This window comes from Centrocercus urophasianus, unplaced genomic scaffold (genome assembly GCF_019232065.1).
Source record: "Centrocercus urophasianus isolate 14NV4802_14NV808 unplaced genomic scaffold, USGS_Curo_1.0 seq_73, whole genome shotgun sequence".
NCBI classification, from domain to species: Eukaryota; Metazoa; Chordata; class Aves; order Galliformes; family Phasianidae; genus Centrocercus; species Centrocercus urophasianus.
This window is the reverse complement of record NW_024885344.1, coordinates 887,925-903,660: the sequence shown is the minus strand read 5'-3', so window position 1 is coordinate 903,660 and position 15,736 is coordinate 887,925. Positions and strand designations below refer to the sequence as shown.

At 53.0% G+C, this 15,736-nt stretch overlaps 1 protein-coding gene across 2 annotated transcripts in view; it reads right to left on the bottom strand.

Annotated features, from left to right (window-relative positions):
• Nucleotides 1–339: 339 nt before the first annotated feature.
• Nucleotides 340–15,736, bottom strand: part of PDGFB (platelet derived growth factor subunit B) — a 17,063-nt gene continuing 1,666 nt past the window's right edge. The window contains exons 2-8 of one of the 2 annotated variants that reach the window (XM_042838064.1): nt 11,708–12,488; nt 7,076–7,172; nt 4,243–4,326; nt 3,814–4,019; nt 1,980–2,121; nt 1,522–1,689; nt 340–567 (exon numbers count right to left, since the gene is read on the bottom strand). In XM_042838064.1, coding sequence (XP_042693998.1) covers nt 1,553–1,689; nt 1,980–2,121; nt 3,814–4,019; nt 4,243–4,326; nt 7,076–7,172; nt 11,708–11,797 — 756 coding nt within the window. In that variant the 5' untranslated portion in view covers nt 11,798–12,488 and the 3' untranslated portion in view covers nt 340–567; nt 1,522–1,552. Of the gene's footprint in view, nt 568–1,521; nt 1,690–1,979; nt 2,122–3,813; nt 4,020–4,242; nt 4,327–7,075; nt 7,173–11,707; nt 12,741–15,736 lie in introns of those variants that run through there. The other variant, XM_042838063.1, reaches the window with a different exon arrangement.

Genomic DNA, 15,736 nt, shown 5'->3' with positions numbered 1-15,736 from the left:
ATCATGGGATGCCGTCCTCAGTCTGAGATATGCCTGTGTCAAATCGCAGGTCCAGTGCAAGTGCTGATCTCAGCCGGGCCCCGGCCGTACAGAAACACATGAGGAAGGAAGAAAATGCCCCTTCTTCCTTCAGTCCATTCATTTTCCTCCTCCCCACAGTAAGGATTTGGCCCCACTCTCCTTTTCACATTTTCCATCCTGTCCACCTGAGCAGGGAGGGCATTGTCCTGTCCTCGTTGACTGTTGGGGGGTTTGTGGTTTCATTTCTACTTTGTTCTTTTCTCATATGTATATATATATATGTATATATATATAAGCTGTGTTTGTCTTTTTTTTTTTTTTTTGTCTTTTTTTTGGTTGTTTTTTGTTTTGTTTTGTTTTGTTTTTGTAAAACTTTAAAATGTTAATAAATGAAAGAAGGGAGAGGCTTCGGTAGGAGAAGGTCCACTGATGGAAAGGGAAGCACCATTTGCCGCCTGAATCAGTCGTTGAGGCAGACTGGCAAAGAGGAAAAGTTATCACTCCAAGGACCCCATGGGGGCAATACAGCAAATATATTAAATAAACCTGGAGGGCAAACAAAAACAGGCACAGCATTAGGATGAAGTATCACAGAATCATTAAGGTTGGAAAAGGTCTCTAAGATCATCCAGTCCAACTGCAAGCCCATCCCCATGCCCACTGACCACGTCCCTCAGTGCCACATCCACACGGTTCTGGAACACCTCCAGGGACGGTGACTGCACCACCTCCCTGGGCAGCCTATAACCCTCTGCCATTTCCTCCGGAAATGCTCAAATACCAAACAGAAGAGCTCAGGAGGGCTTTTGACATTCTTTGTATTTCCTTCTAGATAGTTCAAGCCAGAGCTGAGCTGATCTGTTCCCAGATACCAAGAGTCATTGTCCCCCTGTCCTGAGTGGGGCACGGCCCAGGCTCCTCCAAACAGTTGTGGCGGGGTAAAATTCTTCTGATGATGAGGGAATTACTCCTGTTTACACAAGTCAGAGAGAGAAGAATCAGGCCTTGGACTGACAAAGTCCAGATCTATTGCCTGAGATTCCAGCTTCTCTTTCCCTGGTGTGACCTCTCTCAAGCACACAGGCTTCCCGCTAGGAGAGGGATGAACCAAGCGCTTTGCTGCTTCGGAGTCCTTCTGCCAACTAAACTAATGAAATGAAAGGAAAAGGGATCCCCAGAGCAACATTAATTCTCTTCTTTCAACAGAGAATCAATAGAGAAAGGAGAACAGGAGCTGTTCCACAGAAGAGATGAATAACACAGATCCCACGGGAATTTAGGTGTGGAGAGAAGTTGGGCTTGCTGTCTGCCTTTAAGGGAGGCAAAGGGGAGGCTGAAACCCAAGAGCCACAAAGCCATACATGGAACATGTGCACTGGGCTGTTCCCACGCTCAGGTCCTGCTGCAGCCCCATGCTGAGTTGCTGTAGGTGCTGTGGGAAGGGTCCAAGGCACCAGGACAGAACCCTGACCCAGGGAAAAACAGCTTGCTGTCACTTGCCTTGTTCTCTCTCTCTCCCCTGCCAGCACTTCTATGCTATGAGGATTTCTTTCAGCACTTTCTTATCGTTGACATGCTTGTATTTCTTGTGTTTTCTCTTCTGTGCTAGCGGCCGGCGTACCCGCTTCCTCTGGGAGATGGCGGCTGTGGTGAACGACGGCGACAAGCCTGCCAAAAGAGAAGGGAGAGCGTACAGAGTGGGGAAGCTGGATTCATGCTGGAGTGCCTTTCCCCACATACTGTCACCAAAGAGGTCTGCAGTCTCACCCAATCCCACCTCCTGCTGTAAGCAGAGCTGCCACCCACCAGCTCCAACCTGGCCTTGAACCTCCAGGGTTGGGGCACCACTGCTTCTCCGGGCAGCCTGTGCTAGTGCCTCACCGCCCAGCACCCAGCATGGAGGAGCTCATTCCTCCCTCCCCAGCCTTCCCCTGCACTACAAAGGCCGAGGTCCTTACGTCTCTGCTCACGGGGTGCTGGCCGGCTGCTCCTGGGGGGCGGCCGGGACACTGCTTCACACCGGCACTGCACATGGTCCTCCAAAGGCACAACGACTTTTTTGAATACTGGCTTCTTCTGGACAAACTCGATCTTGTTCACCTATTTGAAGAGAGATGCAGCCCAAAGATGAACGTGGCTGTAGCTCCCGCTCTGCAAAAATCATCAGTGTCTGTACGCTTACATACTGGCTCTCTTCCTATCAGGGCAAAAGGCAGCGGAGAGCACACAGTTTGAGACCAGGGGTGGTGTATATAGAGCTAATTTTGCACACACCAGCAGGGCAGAGCTAAACTTGGATTTGACTGCTTGTTTCTCCCATTCCTAACTTGTCCCTGCTGCTGGTGGGGAGAAGAATGAGTGGCTGACCACATGCAGAAACTGCTTGTACGGCCGGGATGGTGTGCACCTGGGGGCAACCAGAATTAATCGCCGCAGGATCCCGCAGGAAGGGCAAAAGGAGAACAGCCTGTGCTCGATGTGAGCAGACATAGCCTCACCAGGCCTGTCTGAATCTGTCTGCATCTCTTTAACAACTCATGGGGCTGAAGCCCTCTGTTTCAGAGGAAGGCGGTGCTCTGGAAATTCCCTCGGACTCTCCACCAGTGCTGACTCAGGGAAGGCTCACGCTGCATCCCACCACAGCCTGGGGTTCTCCCACTCTGGGTCTGACCCCGTTCAGCTTATCTGACAAGCACACAGTCCCTAAGTGCTCTGCAGCTATAAATAGTTGCATGTGGGATTGAATTCCTGCAAACCCACTGCCCCCAGCAGCATCCCTAGGGCAGCACTGCAGCGGCCACGCTGTTTATCTTTCCTTGAAAGCCCACTCCATGCGCTTCAGACCACACGCTGCTCACTAGACAAACACTTCCAGCCAAACAATAGTGAGACCTCTGTCCTCAAAGAAACCATTTCCAGGTCACTTTTTGTGGCTGGCTTTTGACCTCCCGCTTGCTTTTTCCACAAAAACAACTCCTGCACCCCCTGCTTTTCCCTCATTTCAGCCTGGCTTTTCTGAGAAAGGAATTTCCTGATGAACAGAGCTGCCTGACTGCAATATCTCCCAGTCAGCCTCTGCCTGGGGGAGTCTCCTAAGGCTCAGGCAGGGGATTAATGCAGGATGAGTATTATTTTTAAAAGAGCTGTCTGGGAGGAAGCTGAAAGAAGATCACTGTTAGCAGAGAGGAGGACAGAGAGGTGAGCTGTCAGGTGTCTGTTTTCTTCTGGACTGGCTCAGGAGGTAACTGTGGGGCTGGCAAAGAGGAGAAGCTGCTGCAACACCTGTTGCAGAGGAGGGATGGAGCCTTGACATCACCAAGCCCTCCTCTTTCTGCACTGAAAACAGTTCCTGCAATGAAAGTATCCTGGTTTGTTTGATTTATCATTTGAGTTGGAAAGGACCCTTAAAGGTCATCTTGACCAACTCCCCTGCAATGAACAGGGATGCTTACAGTTCAGTCAGGGTGCTCAGAGCCCCTCCAGCCTGACCTTGGATGTCTCCAGGGATGGGGCATCCACCACCTCTCTGGGCAGCCTGTGCCAGTGCCTCATCCTGGTTCTTCTGCTCTAACACAGAAGACGAGGCCCTCTCAAGACACAGAAACAGCAAGGGAACACTGCTGCAGTGACAGTTCCCAACTGCTGGACAGCAAAAGCACAGACATCACCATGCCAGAGACTGCAGCACTGTATGGATCATGCAGAACCACGTGACCATAAAGAAAGCATCAGGGAACGGGCAGCTATGCAAACCTTGCATGAGGGTTTGGGGTTTAGGGAGAGCTGCCTTACCTGGACGTGCCGGACGCGAATCTGCATGGGGCGGCACTGCACGTTGCGGTTGTTGCAGCAGCCGGAGCACCGCTGCACCTCCACGCAGGGTGGCCACACCACGAAGTTGGCGTTGGTGCTGTCCACCATGTCGCGGGAGATCTCAAAGACCACCGTCCGCGTCTTGCACTCGGCGAGGACAGCTGGCTCTGCTGCTGCCAGAGCATCTGTGGAGGCCGAGAGGAGGAGGGAGGATGAAAGAGGCTGTGCAACTGTTATCAACCTGCTGCAGCCATCAGTGGGGAGAGGAACAGAGCCCATACGGCTTTGCCACACTCACGTGCTCTTCCCCTTTGCTCACCTGCCAACCTCCCTCCTGGAAACAGTGCCTCCACTTGTACTATAATCTGTACCCCAGCACACATATGAGGTGCAGCACCCCACACTCACCAAGGCTTCGCCTCTCTCGAGCCAGGGACACATGGTTTTGGCTGGGCTGAGTTGCATTCAGGTCCAGGCTAGAGCTGTCTTGTTCTGCAAAAGGAAGGAGAAAGTTGGTAGTAGTGGGTAGAGGCAGGAGAAGAATCATAGAATCATACAACAATAGAATCATAGAATCATGAAGGTTGGAAAGATCATTGTGATCATCTAGTCCAACCATCGGGCACCAGTGCTTTGCCCACCAATCACAGCACAGTGGTATGGGCCAAGGCCCTGGGGTGTCATGCATGTGTAAATGCACAGCAAAATCACAGCTATGACCTGGAGTGGGAAAGGAGCAGCCAAGAGGGTTCAGATTGGTCTTCTGCAACCAGGATGTGGCAAGTGGGTTCACAGCCCAGCTTAAGAATCTCTAGGCTAGAGTCAGTTTGATAGCAGAACATGAAAGTGAAGCTAAAATGGCTGTTTTTCCCCTCTACTGCTGTACGGTAAGCTGCAGGAGCAGGAGGTAGTTCTGTCAAAGATGGGAGAGGAAAGCAGATAGCATTCAGCCCGGCTCTGTGCAGGGCCCTCCCACCCCTCCACTTTTTCCCATAGGAAGTGCTGAATAGAGAAATGCCCATAGTCCCTACGGAGCACTCCAACATGCAGCCCCTCCTGAGCTATGGACAATGGCTGTGCTCAGAGATAGCTCCCACCCGGCCACAGCTCTTTCCTTCTCTGGCCTGCTTTAGCAGCTGAAGGAAGCTGAATGGACGTCAGCATCGAGGGAGCAATATTCTTACAGGAGATCTGGGCCAGTGGAAGATCTCTGTTTATCAGATATGCGCTGGAGCAGACTTCCCATACCCATCACATCCCATCCCTCTTCCTCAGTGCTATCTGAGCCCTCCCAGTAGGGATGTTGCTCTCTGCTCAGCTCTGAAGCAGCTACTGAAGGATTTGGGTTATGTGCACAGAGGCTGCATACATGAGGAGGAATTGTGTCTGTTCAGCCAACATCTGTGCATGAGGGGAACCCCCTTCAGAGTGGCTGGAGAGGTGTGATCACTTCTGGGTCACCATTTATTTCATCCAGAGGCAGACACCCAGAATCTGGTGGGCTTTATAAGGACCTACAGATCTCCAAGGGCTACAGAGGGTGTTTGGGTGACTGGCTTAAGTGGCAACAGCTAGCCAGTGTTAATGGAGATGACTCCCACCCAACACACCTTAGTTGTTGGGTCTATGGGAGTTTTTAAGGTCAGGAAAGAAACGTCTCAGTCCACTTGGCTCCTGGAATTCCTGATCCTGGCTTTCTGTGTCCCTGTGCTCAGTGCCAGGAGCCTCAAGTGAAACTGATGACTCCAAGCTCTCTAGCCTGCTCTGTACCCTTTGGCTCTCCAAGCCAGCAAGAGACTGCTCGCTGTATTTCTCAGCCTTGAAGGCAGCTGGTGGCTGCGATAGAGATGTATCTGTTCCTTGGGCACCGGGAGATGACAGACAGACAGCATGCATCTCCCCACCCCTCCATCCTGCATTTCATCCAGCGAGGGTGGGGGCTGCCTTTTGTGCAAAGGTTAAGCTGATGAGAGGAGAGGGAGGGAGAAAAATAGCAACAACTGTTGACTCGAAACAAATCTCCTATTGAAAAAGCGAGTCCCTCCCTCTTCAGGTTGTCCTTCTACACGCCGGGCCGGCACCGAAGAGGCTCGGGGCGGGGTGGGGGGGAACCGGCTTGGGACAATCAATCCGGAGGGGCTAATTTTGGAAGTTGCCCCATTGTGCGGCTGGTGGATGAGGAGGAGGGAACGGGCGAGGGCAGGGAGCGGCCGTGGCGGTGGTGGGGAGCCTCGTCGCCTCTTTCTAAGGCAAACAATAGCAGAACGCAGCTGGTGCCCTCCCCCTCGCGTTCCCCCCCCCTGCCCCTCCAGGGCCGTTTTGAAAGGCAGCGGGAATGCTTTTGAGACTGCGCCAGTGGTTGGACTGGCATAGGAAACAAAAGCAGGAAATTCTGTTCCCCCGTAGATAGTGTCTCGGCAAGGATTACAAAGCTCCAAACAGACAAAACACGAGAAAGAAGGCGAGCTGGGGGGGGCCGGGGGACGACAGGCGGGAGCAGGGTTAGAATAGAAAGGAATTTGCTCTGAAGAGACCGTTTATAAATAAATTCCTGGGCCAGCCCAGCCGCCGTGGCGCGTGCTCCAATTCCCACACGTGCCGACCCCTGCGCGCTCCATCGCTCTGCGCCAAGTGACCCCGCGGCACTGCAGCCCCCGGAGCTCTTATCTGGGGGCAGGAGGTGAGGCAGGGCTACCCCGGCCAACCCGATTTCACCCCCGGGCACGTGGCTTCTCTTGAAAGCTCAAGCGGAGAATCGTTCAGCCCTCTTTCTCCTGCTTCCACCTCGCCTTTCTCCACCTCCCAACTTGACCTTTGGCCAGAGCGAGCCGTGCTGCATGTGCGTCTTGCAAGGTGAGAAGTGCTGGCCCGTGTTCCAAGTACTCCCCCCCTCACACATCCCCTACCATTTTTGTAGACCTGGCAGGTTTGGAGATCCACAGAAGCATCTACTTGTCTAACTCCCATAGGTTCAGGGGGATTGGGTATGTAAATGCCCAGGGCTCAGACCCTGAGTGGTTAAGGAATTACAGAATCATGGAAATACAGAATTATAGAATGGCTTGGATTCGAAGGGACCTCAAAGATCATCGAGTTCCGACCCCAACATGGGCGTGCTCCTGGTTGCTGCATTGATAGTGGGGTATGAGGGAGCGCGCCTGCAGGAAGATGGATTGCTCCCTCCCTTCTCCCGAAAGAGCAAAGGAAAGAGAGAGGAGTGTTTGGTGAAGAGGAGATTTACCTACGGAGTCTATCCGCAGGGCACGCTGGAGGTCACTGATGGAGCGCACGGAGCTGTCACCCAAAATCTCATAAATATCTTCAGGTATGGGGTCCCCCTGCCAGATGACAAGAAAAAAAAAAAAAAAAGAGAAGAAGGAAAATGAGCATTAGAGGGGTGATGTGCAAATGCTGCATCATGGAGTGTGGGGAGTCGAAGCAGCGTGGGGAAAGCTCAGCAGAACCAGTGATATAGTAAGAAAGACACAGCCTCATGAAAGTATGAACCTGAAACCACTACCAAAGTGGTTGGTAGACCCTAAAAAATGCAAGGAAATGCCACAGCTCTGCAGTGAAGTCCTGAGCACGACAAACGCAGTCAGCAATGCTTCCTCCTCCGGTACCGTATGACTTCTCCAGGTGGCCCCTCATTCCTGCTGCCTGCACTACAGGCGTTTTAACAGACTTCCCTTACGCTATCAGATAAAACCTTCCCAATATTTCCCTCCGTTATGAAACTCCCTCGCAGGCTTTGTGAGATTACCGGGTGTATGTGCGTGTGCATGCGCGTGTTTTCAAACCACAGCGGCCCAATTATATCCACCATTTGCATACTCTTAAAAAACAGAGCTTTGGGGCGGAGAGGCACAAGGACCTTTGCAGCTGAGCTCGCAGCTCGGGCGCAACTGCAAACAGTGCTGCGAGGACAACGGGGATGGGCAGAGGGGCTGGTTTGGGACGTCACCAGGCGCTGGTGCCAACAACCTGAAGTCACCAGGTCTGTAGACATCCGATGACAGACCTGCAGGCAGGTGCAACACTATCAATCTCTTGGGAATCTTACGCAACCTTAAATGGGTCCAGTTGGCAGCACGCAAGGCAACAACAAAGGAGTGGTGTGGGAAAGCAAGCACTGATTGAAGCACACTTCCGAAAGAGGATAAAAAGAGAGGAGGAAAGTGCTGGCCGGAGTGTTTGCTTAGCTCCTAGCTTTCTCCATTCAGGGCTACTCATGTGGAAAAGCAGTTCTTTCAGCGGGGTGCTGGATGCCTCTGGAGGCACAGCCCCGAGCTGTGCCCTGTAACTGAGAGCAGAGCTTGGCTCGTGCGCCTGCGAAGCATCAGGATTTTCATGTGGGCTTTTATGGGCGGTCAGTGGCATGTGTGTGGTCCCTCCGGTGCAGTGCTGCTCCTTCCCTGCATGGGTTCAGGGCGGAACGTTTCTTTTCTGCCTGGGGAAAAGCAGCAGGTGGGTGGCACAATCCCAAACACATGGATCCTTTGGCCACCCACCCATCACCTCTACTGATAGGGCAGTGGGAGTGCTCCCATCCCATTGAGCGGGTACTTCATATGGTGACAAACGTGCTGAATGCTATGAGACAGAAACCTCCTGGGACAGATGTCAGGTGCACAGCTGGACCCACTAGTCAGAGCCCCTTGAGCCCTGCATGCATGGGGCAACACAAGCAGGGATGGTGCAGGGTGACCCCCTCAAGCCTCTGTGCCCCGCTCTGTCCCTGTCACATCTCACAGCAGGTCTGGATGGAGATTTCAGAGCCCCAGGCATCACTTCTTCAGCCTCAGTGATGGATGCACAGCAAGGGAGTGACTCACATCATTCAGGGATCACTGAATCGCTGCGCAATGAAGATGCCTTCTGACAACCCCGTGGTGTGAGGACGAACAGGACCAGCAGCCCAGCAATGAGAGCTCTGGGGCACCTCCCCAACCTGCGCCATGCATGGTGCAAAGCAGTCATTTGCAATTCTCAGCACCAGGTGGTGAAATGCTTTTTAGTGCTTGCACCTGTCAGCTGAGAGCATTTGTGCATGAACACTGCTGTGCACTGATGCCCCTGCTCCTTCCTGATACTTAATACGTGTAGGAAATGGGACTTTTATTTTAGACTCCACCACCCGCTGGGGGAGAGCGTTGGTAGGTGTGACAAGGTTGGGTGTCACCTGGCTGCTGCCTCCTGAGCCCAACCAAGGGCTGCACACCTAGGAGTACCTGGTGCGGAGGTTTTAGGGTCCAGCACCACCTGATCCCATGGGGTCGGGAGGTGGGGAGCAGTGAAGGAGGAGGGATTCCCAGCAGCACAGCCCAAGCAGCTGGTGCTTTTCCTGCTTAACAGCTCCTCGGAGTTATTTGTCTAACACAGGTTAACAATCTTCTTTTTTTTAACTGTGCGGCAGATCAAAGAAGACTTTTGTCTCAATGGACTCCTGGCTGGCTGTCAAGTGCCCCAAGGCCTGGCCCCATATTCCTGCATGGCTGCTGAATTCCTAGAAGAAAGCAAGTTTGTTTTTCCCTCCCTCCCTCCCTCTGCCCCCAGTGCCTGGCTCTCCCCCGAACTACACCCGCAGGGATGTCCCCTCCCCTTCTCCCAGTGCCATGCACGTCCTACAGCAGAGCCACGTGCAGGTTGTGGGTGCAAGGACAGGACCTCCTCCCAGATCTCAGCAGCTGGGGTTGCTGTGAACCTGCATGCACACAGCCACAAGCTGCCTCTGTCCTATGTCACCGTAAAATTAGCCTTGCCCCCAGCCCACCACTTCTGGAGCTTTCTGCCAACGTAGGATTTTGAGCACTGGGGATGCTGAAAGGTTCAATGTACAGGCAAGAGCTGCTGAGTCCTTCCTGGTGGTGCAGCATCTCTATGACTAGCAGAGGTAGTATGGAGGAGAGACTGCAACAGGGAGGGAAGGGAGACCCTCCAAGCCTGGAGAAAGAAGCTGAGGACATGCTCAAGCACTCTTTCTGGGCACTGTTTCTATATACCCATGTGCTGGTCTCAGGTAGGCAAACACCCAGCTATCTGCTCCTCTGCCCAGCAGAGGAAACTTTCTGAGAATTTCCATGCTGACTATGCCAAGGGTCATGGCAGGAGGGGACAACTCTCCTTGCAAGAACCACTTTCAGGTGGGATGCTGCCATGGCACAAAGCACGGGTCCTGGCTCCGTCCACCAGCTTACCCCTGCCGTGCCATCCATCCATCCACCCATCACTGGCTGCCTTAGCTTTCAGTGTCCTTGTCACTCCCTCATGCTTGGGATGAGCCCTGTCACCTCCCAGCAGGAAGAGGCACGGCAGAACCCAAGTTACCTTGCTGAATGCTCAGCCGCACCCCATTCCTTGGGAATTCCAGAAAGCCCTGCCAACAGGGCTTCACCCAGGCAAAGCCACGCCTGGCTCAGCCCATCTCCGTAAATGTTGCAAGGCAGCTATTGCAGCCCATGGGGCAAATGCAAATCAGTTTGCATCCTCACTTTCCAACTGGCAAATATTTTCCCGCTGGGGCGCGTGCTCCCGCTCCCTCCCTCTGAAGGGGCTCCAGGGCCCTCCAGCTCCCAATGGGTGTTATGGAAAAGGAAGAGGGACTGGGGAGACCCTGTCTCAGTCTCTGCTGCACTGTCCCTGGCAGGGCTGAGTGTGGGTGCAAGCCCCCTCTGGAGCCTGTTTGCAGCCTGGTAGCAGTCATACTGTGCTTCTGATGCGGAGGTGACATGCCACCATTGAAGCAGATGCTGGGACTGACTGAGCTCTGGCACAGACTGTCCAGGGAGGTGGTGCAGTCACCATCCCTGGAGGTGTTCCAGAACCGTGTGGATGTGGCACTGATGGTCAGTAGGCATGGTGGAGATGGGCTGGAGGTTGGACTGGGTGATTTTAGAGGTCTTTTCCAACGTTAATGATTCTGTGATTCTGCCTGCTCATGCAGAAGCCTTCTCAGTTCTCCAGTCATAAAATGATAAATGTCACTATTCCTCCTAAGAAACCCAGAGGAGAACCAGAATTGCCAAACTCTAACCCTGCATATCAGCAGGGCCCTGGGATTGGGCACATCTGCCCTACCCCAGCACCAACCAGAGCTGATGTTTGGTATTGCATAGGAGAGCAAAATCTGAGCCACTCATAGAGGAAATGTCATCTTCTGCCAAAAACAAACTTAACCACTGGGCAGCCCGCAGCTCTAGCTGCTTCCCTTTGGGGCTTATGCAAAACGGGCCTCTGGGGTGGTGATGCCATCATCTGGTCCCTTCCCTGCCACCCATGAATGGGACTGCCTGAAAATGGAGAAGGAAGAGGCAGACATGATGCAAAGGGAGGAAAGTTGGGGTGGAAGATTGAGCTGAGCTACTCGTTGACACATGGCTTGGTTGTCTAGGGCTGCAGTGGGAACTGGGTACTGCATCTTTTTGATCCCTTCAGTCACAGAATTATTTAGATTGCAAAAGCTTTCCAAGATCACCTAGTCCAGCTGCCAGCCCATCCCCACCGTGCCCACTGACCACGTCCCTCAGTACCACATCCACACAGCCCTGGAACACTTCCAGGTACAGTGAGTCCACCACCTCCCTGGGAAGCCTATGCAGCACCAAAATCCTACGTGAGACCAAAGGACACAGCATGTCTTGGGGTCCCAGGGCTCCAGTCGCCAGGATACCCACAAGGGCAGCCCCTTCCCAGCCCCAGCCCTCACCCATATTCCTGAGGAACTGGGGCAAAACACCCCACAGCCCTCACACCCTGCAGGCACAGCCCTCCTCCGTCTGTGGCAGCACGACCGAGATCCCCTCCCCGCATTCCTCCTCCATGCACGCTCCCCACCTCCCCCCGTTTTCCCCCGGGCTCCCTCTATGGGACTCACCTCCAGGCGGGCCAGGGGCAGGGACAGGATGACGGCGAAGACCACGCCGAAATTCATGCCGGCTTCAGGCCCCGCCGGCTGCGGGCACATGGACGGAGAGCCCTGGGAGGGAAGCAGTGGCAGCCGGCCTCAGGCAGCAAGCAGGCTGCCGGTCCCCATCGCCTCAGCACCGGGGGGGTGCGGGGAGCAGGGCTGAGGGGCTCTGCTATCTCATAGGGTGGGTGGGGAGAAGCTCCTCTGAGCACCGGGCATCCAGCTATGTGTTCCAATGAGTGGCTCCTTAGCAGGTAGTCCGTGTGCTATTTTCCCCCTTGGTCTTCTTGCTTTCTTAAATGCATGCGCATTGAAAAAGAAGAGCTTTTAGGAACAGGCAGCAGTGTTCTTGGGGGGGAAAAAAAAAAAAAAAAAAAAGATGTATTAAAATAAAAAGAACTTTTCCTAAGTTTGCTGCAAAATCCAAAAATAAAGTCTTCCTCAGCGTCTTTCTGTTTTAAAATTCTCTTTTTCTTTCTTCTTGTTCCTCCAGACGTTCCTGCACATTGGATCTTCCCCTTTAGATCAGATCTTCCCCTTTAGATCAGACCTGCCCATTTAGATCGGATCTTCCCCTTTAGATAGGATCCCCACGCCGGGCGCTGGCTCTGGTGCCGTCCCTTTCCCAACACCGGCAATTGGTTTTGCTTTGGTTTGGAGACAGGTGAGGGCAATCAGAGGGGTTTTATTGCTCCGGATTGTGCGTGCAAGCCTCTATGAGCCTCAGAGCCCGGCCACCTCCTGCACCCTGCTGAGGGAAAAGCGAAAAAGTGAAATGCAACGGGAGCAGAGCGAGCTGGTGGTGCTTTATGGCAGCGGCGAGCTGGGAGAGACTGAACTGGCACCCGGGGCTGCCGCTTTTAAAAGGAGAGATGGGTGGAGCATAACTTGCCATCCTCCTCTTCGCCGAGTATCAAGGGAAAAATCTAGCTGCTGCTGGCTGACAAAATAGAAGTGTGTTCATTGGAATGATTAATTAATTAAAAATGACTAACTCTACGATACCCCTTTTAACGTGGCTTGGAGGAACAGGGACGGCAATTCCTTTCTCCTCAGGCAGAGATAAGCAGAGCAGAGTTCCCGGCACGGGAGTTTATTTTTTTGCCCTGGGTTCTTGGGAGCCCGTTTCCCCTGACTCCTTCCCTTGTAATACTTACTGCGAGGAGAGAGCTGGCTTTCATAGCTGCATCTCTTTGTGTGCAGGGGGGAAAAAAAAAAAAAAAAAACAGAGAAATCGAAACATTGCTGCAAGGCAATCTGGTGTTGCTCGTGGCACCGGGAGGTGTTTTGCCGCGTGATTATCCCCACAATGTAATAAACATCTGAAGGGAAATAGAGCCAGCAGCTGAGTGCTGGGGGGGGGGGGAGGGAAGGCTGCTAACAGGTGAGTTCAGGAAAGAGTCACAACCTATTGCAAAAACACACGTACGCACGCCCTCTCATGTGCATACGGGCGATCTCCCGGCGCGGAGTTGCACACTCGCAAAGCACACGTCTTTGTGCAGCCTGCTCTGCGCCGACACATTCCTGCAGTGTCATGCACTGCAGGCACTCAGCAGGCGATCGCTCTGCATCCCAAGCATCTCCCTCTCCTCCTCTCTGCTACGTCGCATGCTCGGCTACGTGCAGATTTCATCTCATTCACACATCCCTGAGCATCCATGTGTTCTTCACTCTCCCCCTCTCCCTTCCTTTCTCACATGTGCACACCCTCATGGCCTCATCTCGCAGCATCACACACTCTCTCTCAGACTATCTGGGTTTCTCATGCAGCCAATCCTCTCTGAAACACGCCACCTCACGCCAGCCCTCACATATACACTATGCGAGGTGTCATCAAGCATCCTTGCACAGTAGGCATGACAACACCTCCGAGTTGGATAGTTGTGCCCCCAACCTGACTTTGAACCCAAGGGTTGGTCTGGAAGGTCATAATGAAGCTGGGGACCCTCTGTAGCTTTCCCTTTCGGAGTCACAGAATTCAGTCGCGACATGGAAGGACCTTATGGTTGGGCAGCTCGTCAAGATGCCCTTGGGTTGCAAGGGATCAAGATGCCTTTAGGTTGCATAAGATCACAGCAATTGTCCCTACTGCAGAAGACGAGGGGAAGATTTCTCCACCAATGGGGCATTCAGCAGAGCTGTGCCAGTCCCAGAGCCCAGGGAGTCTGCAGGAGTAGAACATGAAGATTGTCCTGGAAGTCCCTCACGTGGCTCAGTCCCAGCCTGAAGCTCAAGTGGGAGGAAGCGGAAATGCAACACATACCTTTGCTCTTGTGTCCACCGCCGGACACTTTAGCAAGGACTTCACCTTAGATGCTCCAGCAGTGCTAGCCCTGTCCCACCTCAAATTCCTCTGGGAACTCTCAGAATTCCACTCATTCTCCATAGTATACTAGTTATTTCTCCAACCCCTCAATGGAGCTGCTGCCCTACTCTCTACCTGGGTTAGATCTGTAAGAGGCTCCAAAAAAAGGATTTGGGAAGGGTCCGGGTCTACCTCACCTCACTCCAGGTAACACCAGCTGAAGGAAGACTATAACCATAGAGGTCAGTTGGGGAACACTGATAATGGAGGATGGCCAAACCAGCTTCTGGGTGACCCCATAACACGTTTGATGTTCACGATGTGCCCTTCGAGGAGCTCTGAAACAACTTGTGTGGCCTCATTCCAGTTGTGCAAGGCTGCCCCGTGCCATAGCGTTGGCCGCCGTGCCAGGGCAGAACAGCCTGCGCGTGGGAGGGCTGATTAAACTCCTCAGCAGGGAGATCTGTCACCATCAGAGAGGAGAAGGATGCAGCTAGCAGGGAGTGCTGCTAATTTTCTTGCTTGGTAGGAGCAAGAGCTGCTGCAAGGGCCTGCTTTTGGGGGGCTACGTGCTTATTTTTTTTATAATATCCGGCTATGTTACATGTGAGCTGGGATAGAAATAGAGTTATTTATTTTCACGTGGATGATGCAGGGCGGTTTTTAGAAGCTCGACATCAGAAACAAAAAGCTAATCCCCGCCGAATCTCCAGACAGCAAGGAAGAGGATGTTTGGAATTTGACTAATCATCTACCTATGACCCTGCCTGGAAATAGAGCAAGACGATATGCGATACGCTCAGGCTTCAGACGTGTTGCCTTGCTCTTTCTGCTTTTAAGACAGGAACAGATTTTTCTGCAGTGAGGTATTGAGATTCAGACCGTGCCAGTCTCACTCCACCAAGTTCATTGGGGTTGAGATCAGCATGGCCGCACGCACACACTGCTGTGCCCTGAGATTAGCGTTCCCTTTATTCTCTTGCTTTTGTGAAATCAGCTCATGATCTACACTATGAACCCCTAAGTTTAATAGGGACCATTATCGTCCCTTCTCATGACCTGTGGTGTGGAGGCCTGCAAAGTCCACCAATGGAGGTCTCAGGAAAACTTTCTTCCCAGACAGAGCGGTGCTGCAGTGGCACAGGCTGCCCAGGGAGGTGGTGGAGTCACCATCCCCAGAAGTGTTCAGAAACCGTGTGGATGTGGCACTGAGGGACATGGTCAGTGGGCATGGTGCGGATGAGCTTGCGATTGGACCCGATGGTCCTCATGGTCTTTTCCAACTTTAATAATTCTGTGATTCTCTGATCAGTGCCACAGATGTCAGAGCACATGGGCTTGGAGCCCAGCACCGTTGCATTGCAGTGGAAGGTGCTTCAAGGCTACGTAGAGCGGCCACTCCATGTTCCATTGGAGCACTGCAACCTGACAAGGTGCTGTTGCAACCATGGTAGCTGGCAGTGGCTCCTCAGGCAAACTGCAGCACAAACAGGTTTCCTAAGAGCCTGTAGTGGTGTTTCTCATTTAAACACTTTCACCACCACAGCAGCTCCTCAGCTGCAAACAGCTGTGCTCATCTCTTCATTTATTTTCTTATCACAAGGGAGGAGGTCAGGACATGCCCTAGGGCAACACGTGGCTCCTTGATGTGGGGCCACCATCCCCTCCTCTTACACTGGTGGAAAAAA